The sequence below is a fragment of the Laetiporus sulphureus genome (assembly GCF_001632365.1).
Source record: "Laetiporus sulphureus 93-53 unplaced genomic scaffold LAESUscaffold_53, whole genome shotgun sequence".
In the NCBI taxonomy this organism is placed as follows: Eukaryota; Fungi; Basidiomycota; class Agaricomycetes; order Polyporales; family Laetiporaceae; genus Laetiporus; species Laetiporus sulphureus.
The window spans coordinates 258,698-272,131 of record NW_024468562.1 but is presented as its reverse complement, the minus strand read 5'-3'; the positions used below and the strand labels follow the sequence as shown (position 1 = coordinate 272,131).

Sequence of the window (13,434 nt, the reverse complement as noted above, 5' to 3'; positions counted from 1 at the left end):
TACGCAGTGGAGACCATGATCCCGATAAAGGCCGCGCCGAGGAAGTTATCAAGTGGTACGAGAGACGGCATGACTAGCAGTTGTTGGATCCAGAGCGCCACCAGTTGCGATTAAATCGAAGGCTTTGGACTTAATACCAGTGCTTAAGAATCATCCAGACAACAAGAAAACAACGTTCGGCATATTGCATACTGCTTGGGACGTAACAAATGAGCGCGCCCGATGGACGATGGCTATGCATGTGAACTCACCATATATTGCTTAATGTAGTGCCGTGAATGTTGGCGCCATGATCGGACTGACATCCGGACTGCGCGACCGTGGACAGGTATTCCATACATGGAAGAGATCACATGTGTTGCCGAAGGAATGATGAGGCAGCCTTACTGCGTTCAGCACATCATTCACAATACTAGAAACCTGATCTTGCGGGAACGTAGCTCCACATCTGTCCATCACGGTACGGATCATAGCAGGTTTAAATCGCGGTGATACAGTGGAGGAGACTGGTTGGCCGAGCGATAAGGAGATAGAAGACAAGGAAGGCGCGATTGTGAGCTGAGCATCTGATGCATGTGTATGATGGTCCACTGTGGGATGTCGACGAGCTCGTATCGCACATACTATGGCATTTCTAGAACCAGTCCTTGCCGCATGTCTAGTCATGTGTGATTGACATCTACCAGTGCAACTGACCGATCCCGGCCTGAAATCCGGTTGGCAACAGCTTCGGAGTCCGGACATTCGTTCTGATAGAGAATCCGGGGGCCTGAGTCCATCGCATTTTGGCCATTGCCGTTTGTTCGCCGTGGATCCACAAATAATTTGAACGGCGCTACGTGTCCAACAGTGCCGTAGTAAGTGCATGGTGACATCGATGCGCTGGTTGAGGATGACTGTCCGTACGCCTAGCTCAGCACCTTCAAAACAGGTCCGGTGCCAGCATTTTGGTTATCTGATTCAGAAATCACATAAGGGCAGTGAGACGAGAAGGGCCGTACGAAAATATCCTATATGACGCCTTGACTGGACGCCGAAAGGATCTGGATATATGCCGCATAGCCCTCCATTAAGTCTTCGAAAATTATGTGAGAAATACTGTTCCATTGGCACCTGATGTACGCAAGGCACTAGATTGCTACAGGCGATCGATGCATCGAGACAGAAGGCGAGGATATAATTAACGTGTCTTACAGACTGGGTCACGACTCACTGGGAGGTATTATTTACAGTGGAATCACGTAATCGAAGAAACAGGCCGCGAAGATGTTACAGCCTTAGCCCAAAGCCGGCGAATGGCATTCCAGTACCTCTCTGGATCGCTACGAGCGTGTGCAACGTGCGGAGAGCCAGCGAACTTCTCGACAGTAACATCGAACCCTTTCGTCAATGCCTCTTCGTAGTGCGTCAGGACCTCTTCCTGAGGCGTCACCTTGTCAGCGTCCGAGCAAATGTAGAGACGAGGTGTGGCCTTAGGGTCCGTCGGATTGGTGATGGAAGGCAGAAGGTCAACTGAGTTCAGAGTGGTGCGCATCTCCTCGAATACGGGAGGATTCCCACATATGAAAGTGTTAACGGCATTGAACGCAGCATAGAGCAGTGCGATAGGTGGGATGGCCATGATGTGCAGTATGGGATTCGGTGGTCCCCACGACTTGATAGCGGATGAAAGACCCTTCTCTGCTGGAGTCGAGTCCAATACGAGGGCAGTCGTACTGTGTATATTCTGTGCGTCATGACCGATAGCTGTTGGTGTTCTAGCAAGGGCCTTTCGTAACGTCACAAGCTGTAAGGAGCCACCTGGCAAGAACTGTCAGTAAGGCGACCTCCGTCGATGGGACAGTGGACTAGAAATGTACCGTTGGAGAAAACGTGAACAAGAATGCCTCCGAAGTGCGAGCCTTTGGCCACCTCACCCTTGAGTATGTCGACGACGGGAGCCAGCGTAGCCTCCTGCATTACAAAATCAGCAGACCCTCGACTGGAAGGTACAAGAAACTCACCAGTCGTTTCTCACTAGTGAAGTACCAAGAAGTTGTCGCTTGGATGAGGACGAGTGTAGCTGCTGGAAACATAGACATCAATGGATCGACATATTTTTGTAAATGTGGGAGTTGTGCGTCCGCTGCCATTGGAATGGTTTAGGTCAGCTAAGCGCATCTAAGAGGCTGCGATGATAGCCTTACTCCAGCCGAAGAGGAGGATAAGGCTATCAATGACACGCAGAATGGGCTTCAGCTTTTAGTAGTTCACCGCCATGGAATGTGTGCTCACGAGGGATGGGTGGGGTCAACATGCTCGGTCTGAAGTGGGCGAAGCAGAGAGACATGAGAGTTGAGCTTTGTGAATGGCGACGGGTGAGTGTTGTTGCGTGCAGGAGGAGCCATCTTGAGAGCGCACGGGCACGGGGTGAGTTACGGGAGGGTTGCGAGGTGAAAAGGAAGGCAAGTGCTGGCCCTTTCTTGCCTGAACGCGCATGGCTGGAAGTACAGGTGCGACACAGGTTTTGGAGGTAATTCTAATTTAATATTTGTAATACATTGCCATAGAAGGGAGTTTGTCGTACTCAATATTACAGACGCCGTGCGAGGAAGGGGAAGTGGCGTGGAAATATGGGACTCAAATCCCAGGCGCCCGGAGGAAGTGAACGTTTGAACCTTCGCGGGTGTACTTGAGCGCCCCATTGGTCGTAGGCATCTTACACGCAGGTCATAAATGGGCCCGTATCAGCGCCAGAAGCAATGGCATGAACCGAGCATGACACGTCGCACGATGCCGTGCTTCGCGGGTGCTCTTGAGCATCATTTTCTAAGGAGTTTGTCGTACTCAAAATGGGTGTATTGCATGGCCAAAAATGGGCCCATATCAGCGCCAGAAGCAATGTTAACCGAGCATGACATAAAGCCGCGTTTCGCCGTGTGCTTGAGCGCCCACGTTCTATCGCACTCAGGACAGTTATCGGTTTATCACACGGTCAAAAAATGTGTGCATGTCAGCGCAAGAAGCCGCATGGACCGAGCATGACACAAAAGCCGTGCTTCGCGGATGCGCTTGAGCGACCACTTTCATATCGCGCTCGAGGACTTTAAAAAAATGAAATTCATGGCAGCTGCCGATTCCGTTCTAGTTTGGTCTATGATCTCCTCGGTTCCAGTAGTCGGCGGTGAACGTTTGAACAGCCGTGGAACACAGAGTTCATGGTACCATCTTCGATCAAAAACGTTGAATTGATATTGCCAATTGCTCACTCACATTCCTGGTCTCGCACCCAGATCGTTCACATCCCTGCCACGGCAGTATAGAGGTGTGGTGCATTCCATCAAGCACGCTCTGAGCGCCACATTATTTGCACCGATCATCGATCCTTGGCCCTATCGCCTGCAGGAGCTGACCTGCAGGCTCGTATGTTTCATCCCATCTCTTCATCGCCTACCCAACGCAATTAACAACAGAATATGAAATGAAGTGTTCCGGTATCGCCAAATCAGCTCTCCACAGTAGTACTACTAGTCTGAAGCATCATGCACTGTGGAACTCCGCTCATGATCTTTATCCTTCACATCATCCAAGTCCCACTCCTCGTTCACGCTGTCATGCAACGGGAGCCCTTTCATGAGCAGACTAGACAGCAACCCTAGTCCGGCTATCCCGGTCATCACCTCCCAAACGACCTTCAAGCTAACCGCGAATGCTACGCGCACCTCTGTTCTGAGAGGTTCCGGAAGCTGTGAGATGAGCGGGATGGTTGCGTATGCAATCGATGACCCCTGCGGGAATTGTGCTAGGAATTCGGACGGCATATTCTTGTGCAGTTGATTTTGCAGCACCGCACCACCTATAGTGATGCCCCATACCTGCGTGACATGAGATGGATTAATATTTCTGGTGCTGGAACGTAATTTACATACCTGCGCGAAGTTGCGTAAAAACATGAAGAATGCCAACGCTAGCGCATTCTGGGATATTGGCACTTGAAAATAATGAGCTCGATACACGTCATGGTGGCCGGAGGTTGAACTCACATGGTGCGAGGACAGGGAAGTATGTGGTTGTCGTAAGAATGCCAAGGCCGATTCCGCAGAAAACCAGGTAGCCGATCGCGTGTGCTCGAGATGTATCCTCTCGCAGGAGGATCAGCAGGCCCGTTCCGAGCGTAAGGAGGACCCAGGAGATCCACAGCTGCGGGCGATAACTTTGGTACCTCCTGACAGTCACTCCCGCAATGATGCCAGAAGGGGCGAGCACGAGCGCCACCGCAAATTGATCAACACCGGCACCAATTGGGGAGAGGCCTTTGCATGCCTGAAAGTACGTTGGCATATAGTCTGTGGCAATGTAAGTCATAGTTCCTGAGTAAAGAGAAAGACTTACAGATGATTCCGAGCATGACTATGGGCATAAGAAAGGTCTGTAGATATCCACTGACGCCTGTGATCGTGGACATGAGGATGAATGGAACCTGCCATCTCATAATTATAACATCATAGAGGTGCTTCGAGCGACGTACAAGGGGTTTTTTCGACACCGTCGCCTCATATGCTATGAAGCCAATCAAGCCGACAAGGCCGATGATGAGCGGAACGAGTACGGCGGTGGAACTCCAGGAATATTGAACGCCACTCCACGTCAATGCGATGACGCATGCAGTTGTGGATGCCATTACGATCCAGTTGCCACTAAGATAAAGGACGTCAGAGAATGTATGACTATTGAGGAGGCGAACTGACATCCAGTCTACTTGGTTGAACTTCTCCCATAAGGAACCTGGAGGCGTGCGGACCCTCAAGAAGAAGAAAATGAGGATCCCAGAAGCTCCGCAAATAGGAGCATTCAGATCTAGGACAATCAGTCCGAGCAATGTTTCGCAAACAATAGACGTACAGAAGAGCCATCTCCACTGTCCAGACTGTGCGAGCGCACCACCAATAATGGGGCCAGAGCCACTCGCTATGGCCCAGGCACTTGGCAGAGTTAGTATGAACCATATGGAACATAGAACGTCGCGTACTCACATTCCAATAAGCCCATTGAACACGCCCCGTTCTTTGAGGGGCACGAGGTCGGAAATGATGATAGCGGTTATCGATGCAACCCCACCGCCTCCGATTCCCTGTACAGCTGAGAACGCCAAATGTTAATGATGCTGTCTAAAATACAATGTCATACTCACTGCGGCCAGCAATCAAAAAGTTCATACTCTTAGCGGCTCCACATAAGATGCTCCCTATTATCATAATGATCAACGCCCCCAACATGACGACTCTTCGGCCTAGAATCTACAGGTTGAGACGTTGCTCGTGAATAACGGCAACATTCCCATCAAGACTGCTTACGTACCTGTGCAAATCCTCCACTAATCGGAATAAATGCTGTCGCAGCCAAGGCGTATGCAGAACCCACCCACACAAAGGTGGATCCATGCAACTCTTCCACAATGGTGGGCAATGCTGTTGACACTGCTGACTGTAGTACGAATCAGGGCATACAAACCATCGCACTTAGAATTAGCCGAGCATAGAATGCGGAGGAACTCACCAATTCGAGTGCGGTAGTGAGAGTTGCAATGCCAATGGCAAGGAATACTAGCCAAAACTTGAAATCTCGGCGTGACCTTTCTCGCACAACAGGTGCAGAAGTTGAGCCAAAGGCATCCACTGCAGATGTACTGTCAGCATTCTCGGCCATCTCTCAAACTCGGGAGGTTTGTAAGTTGACTGCAGCTTGGCAAACCCTGGCGTATGCTTTTGAGCGGCAACGTTGACCACCTTCATCTATCATGCGTAACGTCTCCGTCCCCGCTTGAACGTGTTCTCCGTGAGTAAACAGAACAGAGTTTGATAGATCTAAATGAGCACGTACACGAAGCCTTACCAATCTTGACTGCTTCCCACTCGGTATATTGCCGTATACTGAGCCGATAGGCTGTGGGTGATGCATGGCTAGTACAAGTCGGAGATCGAACGACAATTGCAGCGCCACGATGATTAGGGAAAGGATACAGGGGTGACCGATTCATCGATCACTGCTCCGCGGAGCGCTGAGTATCCGAGATGGACGCTGCACAGCGTAATCCGGGAACCCCGAATGCATCAGTTTGGCCCATGCTGCGGTGCATCAGCATCTCATCATTTCAAAATTTTAACATTCACGTCCAAACTGCTACTCGAAATGGATGGCCCTCTGCCCAGCGTCCAGCGCCCATTACGCGTCAATTATGCATCTTCTGCATCCATTCCACGCTATCTGTCAGCTTGGCCAGGCTAGATGTCATCGCCTCTGGGTCGAGCTTCTCCACTCCTTTTAACTGCATCTCCGCCGCTCGTCCATTTCACGGAAGTTTTCGCTCATGAGAGCGTAGTCATGTGTATTGCAACAAGTAGAAGTATTATGAATACTGAGATTAGGCCGACAAGGGGTTGCCGGGGTCCCTGATAGCCAGGTCGATGAGCACCGTTCTCAAGTCTTCATAAAGTTCACCAAGCCTCCGCTTTCTCAATGACTACGATGAGTGGAAAGCTCAATGGATCTGACTATCTTGATCTCAACTCCGTCGTACGGTTGTACCCGCCAAACTTGACAGAAGGTCGCAACGTGATATCGATGCATCCTTCGTGAGCTTTTCTTTGAGTGGAGAATGTCTTCCATCGATCTTAGTACACTCGCAGGATTGTATTGCTTTTTGGATGGAGTATGTATTTGAATGAACGTGCAAGAGTTTCATGATAGACGTCCTCATTACACTTACTTCTCATAGTGGATGCTCATCCGGCGCATCTCATAAAATATGTCGAAGGACTGCAGTCTACGTTCCCTACCTCCCATGTAATCCTCATAAGATCTACAAGCGGGTTCTACTTCACTTCACAGAAGCAGCTGGTCAGTGGACTCTCGTCACTAGGATGAAGTAACTAAGAAATTACTGTTCTCTTCAGGAGAGACTCCTGATCCCTGTAGTCGATATAATTCAGACAGAGGCCAAAAATGGGGCGATTTTCAGAGGTATTCTGGTTCATGTTCTTTCCAATGGTATGTATGCCGTATTTAACGTGTCTTATTATGGCTAATTGTATGCGATGAACAGGCGGTGGCTTTCAATTCATGACACTCAGGAAGGTCCTGCGCAAGATGCCTGTCAGCCAGGATCCAACCGTGCATTGCAGCGAAACCCCAACCGCGCTTGTGCTTGATTCGACACCAGGTGACAATGGTTTGGAATCCTCCATCACCTCCATGGCCCCGTCGAACCCTATCCTGCACCTTCTTGCAGTACCACCCATTGCCGCGCTCTATTCCATCTTTTATATGATGAACAGCCTTCGTGGCAACTCACCAATTTTCCAAGAACTTCGAACCACGCTGAACTCGCCTGATCTTCTACCTTCCATCACCTCCCCTCTCAATCCCAAAGAGACGCCTCGTCTCTATGTCTATTCTGAACGCGATTCGATCACGGCCGCTCCCAAGGTGGCAGCGCATATTCAAGAGTCTGTGCTCAAAGGATTCGACGTCGATGTTGAGAAGTTCTTGGACACACAACATATTTCGCACGCACGCAGGGATCCGAAGAGATATTGGGGATCAGTTCAGAGACTTTGGGCCAAGGCGGTTGCTGCAGCCGCAGGCTCATCGATGCGACCATCACTTTGACCAAATCGAATGTATTACATCTCATTTAGATGCGTAATATGCACCCGTATACCATACGTTGACAGTAGCATTACTGTTTCTATGTATGAGCTCACTTAGCCAAATAACAACAGTTGCGACCTCACAGCGGAGGCTGAGACATCTCCTCAACCATTCTAATGTCACCGATGCGGCCATGATCCAATGTATTGGACGACTGGTTGAAAATATTCTCTTCGCCTACATCTTTCTTCTACCGAGATGTTAGGTGCGACGAGACGCGGCAATACAATGCAGATCAGCATTCAAGAGCGAATACATTTTGTGTTCACGCTAGTTTCACCAAGAACAGGCTCTTCGTGGCATTTCTCTGACGCCAAGTTGGAATACAATTGATTCATGGGTGATATTTGGGTTCACTGTCTCCCTGCCTAAGAGTGGTCGTAACGAGGTCTCGCAATGCTTGCTTCAAGAACGTGCAGCCGCATATTGTATGGCTCGTTCTCGGCTACGATCATACTAGATGATTTATATGCCGAGTGAGCTTACTAAATGCGCATTCGCGGATGTATTGAATGGTAAGGAGGACGGAGTTGATGCCGTCTTCGCCAACGTGCAAGGATGTGTCATGTCATCACCGCGCCTGCACGCATACACGCGTTATCAATGCCCACACTCCGACTCATACCGCCACGATGGAGCAGTTTAATAATCAATGCGCGTACGGCGTTGAGGTCGCCGTCGAGAAGCTTGTTGAAGACGCCGATGACGACGCCGAGAAAGGTATCCGCAAGGGGCGGGTGCGGGCGCAGGGCGAACAGTTATAGGACGCGGAGAAGGCGCGATCGTATCGTACGCCCACTTGGACGCGGGCTAGGAGAGGATGTCATAGGAAACGGAGACTTCTTGTAAGACGCAGGTGGCGAAGGGATATACCAATAGAAATACACATAGTTATTAAGCAAGCACAATGGGTGTCACAAAGAAATGTTAGTGATTAACTCGGAGGCACTTTGGGAACGCGGCTTGATACTGCAGCTGAAATGAGTAGGGTGCCTAATCACTCATTCGTCTTCAGCCATAGTCCAGAGTATGTGCTCAGATATCACTCACGAGATATGCGCATCAGTGTAGGGCACCGGTTCTGTGATCTTCTCACCAAACTCATTGACCGGGTCAGATATTGTGAACACAGCCAGAATATGTGTTACAGCGATGAAAAGAGACGATTCAGCAACCACCAAACCCGGGCATCTCCTACAAAGTATGCACTTCAGATGTCTGCAGTCACAGTCTGCATATGAATTGCTCACCTGCGTCCGTATCCGAAGGCGTAATCTCTTGGGTCCACTGTGCAACCCCCGCCCTCCGGCAGAAACCGTTCGGGCCAGAACCTGTCAGGCTGAGGAAACAGCTTGTGATCACGCATGATAGCCCTACGCATATGCATTACGTGAAAATAACGAACACTGTGATGTATACCACGACGGACCAGGTGTTTGCCATTATCCAGCTGCCCTTAGGAATGCGATAGCCATGATATTCATCGTCGACAAGGGTGGTGTGAGGAACAAGAGGAGTGACGGTCCCGAATCTATGAACCTCCTTGATCAAGGCGTCAATATACGGAAGTCGCTCCCGATCTTCCATCTGTGCGAGACGTTCAGCTCCTATAATCTCATCTAGTTCGGTCTGTGCCCGGCGTTGCACATGAGGATACAATGCCATGAACAGCACGAACGATAAGTTGGCTGCAACTGCCTGGAAGCATGAAGCCTTCAGTTCGCTGCATCAGATGTTGAGTGTGCGGGCGCTTCTCACCGTATCAGTACCACCTGAAACGTTCACGCAGTGAGATGAGTCGTACAAGGGTAGTCGGTGTTTACTTACCTGAGTATATGCTGGCAGAGGTCCACTTCAAGAAATTGTCTTCGTCTGTGTTCAGCGATCTACCGAGTTCCGATTCTAGCAGTTCGGTGGTATCCGTGACAAATGAGCGAGTCCCGTTACCGTTGTTCTATCAGAGCATCAATATCTCAATCATACCAAGTATGCAGCATGAAGACTTACCGCTGCGGACTTCGCATACATGTAAGGAGCAGCAGCAAACTCGTCGGTTATCTTTCGCGCCTTTTGTGCCCACCGCTTGAAGCCACTACCAGGGAACCAGGTAGGAATATAGCGCACTAGTGACGTGGTGAGTCGAAACGCCAATAGTAAGCCAACCGGAAGTGCAGGATACGCACATACAGGGATTGAGTCCACTAGCCAACTCCCGGGCCTCGATGCTTTGGCTGTAACGAATGCCAACTCCTCAGCAAGGGTGACGAAACGATCTTCGCCTGATTCCGCTTTTACTTCGTAGCCATAAGCCACCTTCAATGTGAATGATCCTGCAGATCTGAGCGACATGTGTAAGCAGTTATGTTCACGGGGTAGAGGACAGCACTATACCTCCTAAAGTGAGCAGCGAACTGCTCCGGAGCGAGTAGCAATGCATTGAGCAATTTGAACGATTCCGTATAATGCGTTTGCCAATATTTGCGAGAGCCTCTGGAGTCCAGAGCATTCCGTAGCAAGCGTCTGTGCTTCTTGAGTTCCTCATCGTAGACGTGGAACAGTACAGCGTGCTTCTTGCCGACAAGTTCCCCTGCCATGATCGTGCGTGGTCTGTCACTGTAGATGGCACCCCGCTGGTCGAACAGCTCCAACACGGCCTCGGCTGAGTTCAAGATCACCAGCTCCCGTCCAAGTACGTTCATGTATATGATATCACCTGAAAACCGGGATGTTAGCACGTACCAGACCTCCCAGAAACATGCCGAACTGTATGTTTTGGAGAGCAGTGCTAGGGACTCCGCAATGTTCTTGCGTGGCATATGGAATGTGTTGCCGATGATGGGAAGCGGTGTGGGTCCTATCCTCACGTCAGAATGTAAGTTCTGGACATGCCACAATGTGCAAACGAACCTGGAGGAACTGTTAGGCGCCTTTTGCTTAGACATAACCATGCAATTGCACACAACGGTAGAAGGAGCAGGAGTGGAGTGACCGAGTCCGCTTCCATTTCTACTTGCAATGCTCAGAGCAGATTCTGACAGCACCGTATATACTTACGTCGCACGCGCTTGCAACGGAGACGACTAAGAGAACCTGAAATGAAAATGTTAGGCTCTGGACTGAGCGATATCACCCTGAACGACGGGCGAGAGCACGGATTCAAACTTCCGGGCGTAATCGAACTTCGAGATTGAGAATCAGAATGCTCAGAAGCTCAAATGAAACGTGCCCCGTATCATTCTGATTATTGACGGACGCCGGTACAGCATGCCTTGCGCAAGCTGCGATCTTCCAGTAATAGTTTCTGTTCTGATCTGTCAGTGCGGAGTTGGTACCACGCCAAACAGAGCTCTGCTACGGAGTCTCCTCATTCGCGTATGCGGGCAGCTGCTGGATCGAATGATTCGGTAATCAAGGCGTATCATGGAATGGAGCTAAAGCATCAGCAGATGGGCTGACAGGGGTCCATGTCGATGAACCGAATGCGCCTTCGTGGCGTCTGTCGATGGGATTCAAGTTCCCACGGGAGTGCATGCACTGAGGCGCTTGGAAAGAACACTACCAACACCGTGGTTGCGTGCAGCGCACCTCCTGTGCCGGCAACTCACAAGGGGCCCTGCTGTCCTCACCCATTCAAGTACTGTGGTTGGAATTGAGCACTCACATATTCATATGTCCACAGCGACCAAGTATGTGTTGATAACCGGATGCAGCAAAGGTGGTATCGGGCATGCATTGGCACGAGAATTTCTGTCCAGAGGTGCGCAACGCGCCCATATTCTTCAACGCCAGCTTATTCACACCCTTTAGGATACACAGTATTTGCGACAGCACGCCAGCTGGAATCCATTGATGACCTCGGGGAGCTTGGAGCTATCACACGACGGCTGGATGTGACAGATCACCAGGCAGTTTGCAAGTTGAGGGACGAAGTCGCGAGCATTACCGGCGGCAAGCTCGAAGTCTTGGTCAATAATGCGTGCGCACTGCTGCTCTATCAGCCTCGACTGTTTTACATTTGACATTGCCCTTCCGATTCCGCATCTCAGTGGGCAAGGCGCGTCGTCTCACTTTATGCATTCCGTCTGTAATATCACAGTCTGACGATGGAGCTTACTTCTACGCAGGCCCTCTTGTTCCTGCAATTGACATGCCGATGGCAGATGCCCGCGCACTGTTCGAAGTGAATTTCTTTGCGCCGATGTCCATGGTGCAGGAGTTTGTGCAGATGCTCATCGGATCAGGTGACGGACGCATCCTCATGATAAGCAGTGTGGGCAGCGTGATGCCTTTACCCTTTTGCTCCGTGTATAACGCGAGCAAAGCTGCGTTGACCCAATTCAGCAATTCGCTCCGTCTTGAACTGGCACCATTCAAGTGAGTCATTCATTGGACATTCCATTTGAGTCGCATCGCACCAGATGTTCGAGCTTAATCGTTCTTCAGTGTCAAGGTTGTCACCGTACGACTCCTTTGCAGCTCAGGAGGCTACCTGCTAATCTGCGGTGGTCATGTGTACAGGTTTTATCAGGAAGCGTGAAGACGAACATTGTAAAGCCTCATACGCTTCCGGAGCATTCTATATACCAATCTATGGAAAATATCTACCAGCAAAGACGCGTGAAGCCTATTATGGGTGTGTATCGCTCACTTATCATGGAGAATCGTTCAAAGAGCCAATGTCTCCTCATTGTAGAGGGCGCCATGCCCGCAGACCAGTATGCGCGTACAGTGGTATCCGAGACCCTCAAATCAAACCCTCCCAAGATTGTGTGGGCAGGCACTCATACGTGGTTCTGTTGGATTGTCGACAAGTTCCTGGGCCAACGAGGCTTCGTACGTGAAATCATTGTGTTTCACACTTGGCGATTGACGACACGCGGTTGTATCAGGATTTCATCTTCACGAGGATGTTTGGGTTAGCCGACTTTGCTGCGATGGTCAAGAGTGGCCGGGCAAAGGCTCCTTAGACAGCGCTGCTTTCGAATTGCTTTCGTTACCATCGCCTGCGGTATCTATTCCCGAGACAAAGCCGTTTTGACTGCTCGATGAGCGCACTTACATTTTCAATATATTGATAAAACTGAGACACAATCACTGTCCATCTGAACATGCAAATATCGATCTGAATGAACTTAAATATGCGCAGTGTCTCGGTCACGAAATCTTCTTCGAGAAGGCAATTGGTGATGTGAGTGGAGCAAACCTTATTGTGGAGAGCGGCGGAGATATGGAGTCCATCATCTGGCCTGTACTACGCCGACTCCACGACAAGCAGCATGAGCCGAGAACGACGAGAGTCCGTGCTCACTTGAGCGCCGACGGCGCTAGCGCTTAACAATCCGAACAATCGGAAGCAATAAATCGGTCTCGTGAGATGCACTGCGCTACGGGAAGAGCCGAGCTGAAATCGAGACGCGCACCCTTCTCGTTTTTGGTCGAGGAGTACAAATGAGGCTAGGAATTCTCCCCGCCACAGCTCCGGTCTCGGTTACGTCCAACTGATAGATAGGTCAACAACGACTGACAGATTAGCGCCTTCAACAGTACAATTACCGAGGTCGGGTAAGCTCTATTTTCTCAACTTTCAGTTCTCGGGATACTTTGGCACAAATCTGATGTGCCTCATGTGCCCCATATCGCAGGGCCCGGAATCGAAAGGATCAACGGGTGCCGACTGGTTTGCGCCTCGTTCAGTGCTCAGGATGACCCCAGAAACTTGGATGGAGCAATATGAAGGTGTCCCGG

General features: G+C 50.3%; 6 protein-coding genes across 6 annotated transcripts; 2 read left to right on the top strand and 4 right to left on the bottom strand.

The window, feature by feature from the left end:
- Positions 1-159: 159 nt before the first annotated feature.
- Positions 160-1,465, bottom strand: LAESUDRAFT_446107 (uncharacterized protein). Its single transcript, XM_040902491.1, has 3 exons — positions 1,002-1,465; positions 252-920; positions 160-194 (listed from the first exon to the last, which is right to left on the bottom strand). Exons 1-2 carry the CDS (start codon positions 1,105-1,107, stop codon positions 262-264), a joined length of 765 nt encoding a protein of 254 aa, XP_040759761.1. The 5' UTR covers positions 1,108-1,465; the 3' UTR covers positions 160-194; positions 252-261.
- LAESUDRAFT_730733 (uncharacterized protein) lies at positions 1,053-2,497 on the bottom strand. Its single transcript, XM_040909897.1, has 5 exons — positions 2,275-2,497; positions 2,187-2,209; positions 2,004-2,125; positions 1,860-1,953; positions 1,053-1,800 (listed from the first exon to the last, which is right to left on the bottom strand). The coding sequence occupies exons 1-5, from the start codon at positions 2,385-2,387 to the stop codon at positions 1,238-1,240; spliced, it is 915 nt and encodes a 304-aa protein (XP_040759760.1). The 5' UTR covers positions 2,388-2,497; the 3' UTR covers positions 1,053-1,237.
- A 1,009-nt stretch (positions 2,498-3,506) lies between these two features.
- On the bottom strand, positions 3,507-5,685 carry LAESUDRAFT_662779 (MFS general substrate transporter; the record flags this gene model as incomplete). Its single annotated transcript, XM_040905015.1, has 11 exons — positions 3,507-3,854; positions 3,909-3,970; positions 4,023-4,325; positions 4,372-4,459; positions 4,508-4,676; positions 4,728-4,836; positions 4,882-4,961; positions 5,013-5,118; positions 5,171-5,276; positions 5,338-5,463; positions 5,536-5,685. 11 exons carry the CDS (start codon positions 5,683-5,685, stop codon positions 3,507-3,509), a joined length of 1,647 nt encoding a protein of 548 aa, XP_040759759.1.
- A 766-nt stretch (positions 5,686-6,451) lies between these two features.
- LAESUDRAFT_730731 (uncharacterized protein) lies at positions 6,452-7,771 on the top strand. The gene is made up of 5 exons (XM_040909896.1): positions 6,452-6,611; positions 6,666-6,688; positions 6,755-6,876; positions 6,933-7,026; positions 7,082-7,771. The coding sequence occupies exons 1-5, from the start codon at positions 6,496-6,498 to the stop codon at positions 7,645-7,647; spliced, it is 921 nt and encodes a 306-aa protein (XP_040759758.1). The 5' UTR covers positions 6,452-6,495; the 3' UTR covers positions 7,648-7,771.
- Positions 7,772-8,501: 730 nt separating this feature from the next.
- LAESUDRAFT_730730 (cytochrome P450) lies at positions 8,502-10,859 on the bottom strand. Its single transcript, XM_040909895.1, has 12 exons — positions 10,744-10,859; positions 10,597-10,695; positions 10,454-10,543; positions 10,081-10,402; positions 9,873-10,027; positions 9,697-9,812; positions 9,517-9,643; positions 9,448-9,461; positions 9,119-9,387; positions 8,940-9,062; positions 8,740-8,883; positions 8,502-8,682 (listed from the first exon to the last, which is right to left on the bottom strand). Exons 2-12 carry the CDS (start codon positions 10,691-10,693, stop codon positions 8,604-8,606), a joined length of 1,536 nt encoding a protein of 511 aa, XP_040759757.1. The 5' UTR covers positions 10,694-10,695; positions 10,744-10,859; the 3' UTR covers positions 8,502-8,603.
- A 306-nt stretch (positions 10,860-11,165) lies between these two features.
- Positions 11,166-12,833, top strand: LAESUDRAFT_686074 (NAD-P-binding protein). Its single transcript, XM_040905915.1, has 8 exons — positions 11,166-11,448; positions 11,499-11,665; positions 11,744-11,769; positions 11,814-12,063; positions 12,133-12,148; positions 12,208-12,322; positions 12,383-12,522; positions 12,579-12,833. Exons 1-8 carry the CDS (start codon positions 11,359-11,361, stop codon positions 12,654-12,656), a joined length of 882 nt encoding a protein of 293 aa, XP_040759756.1. The 5' UTR covers positions 11,166-11,358; the 3' UTR covers positions 12,657-12,833.
- Positions 12,834-13,434: the final 601 nt, after the last annotated feature.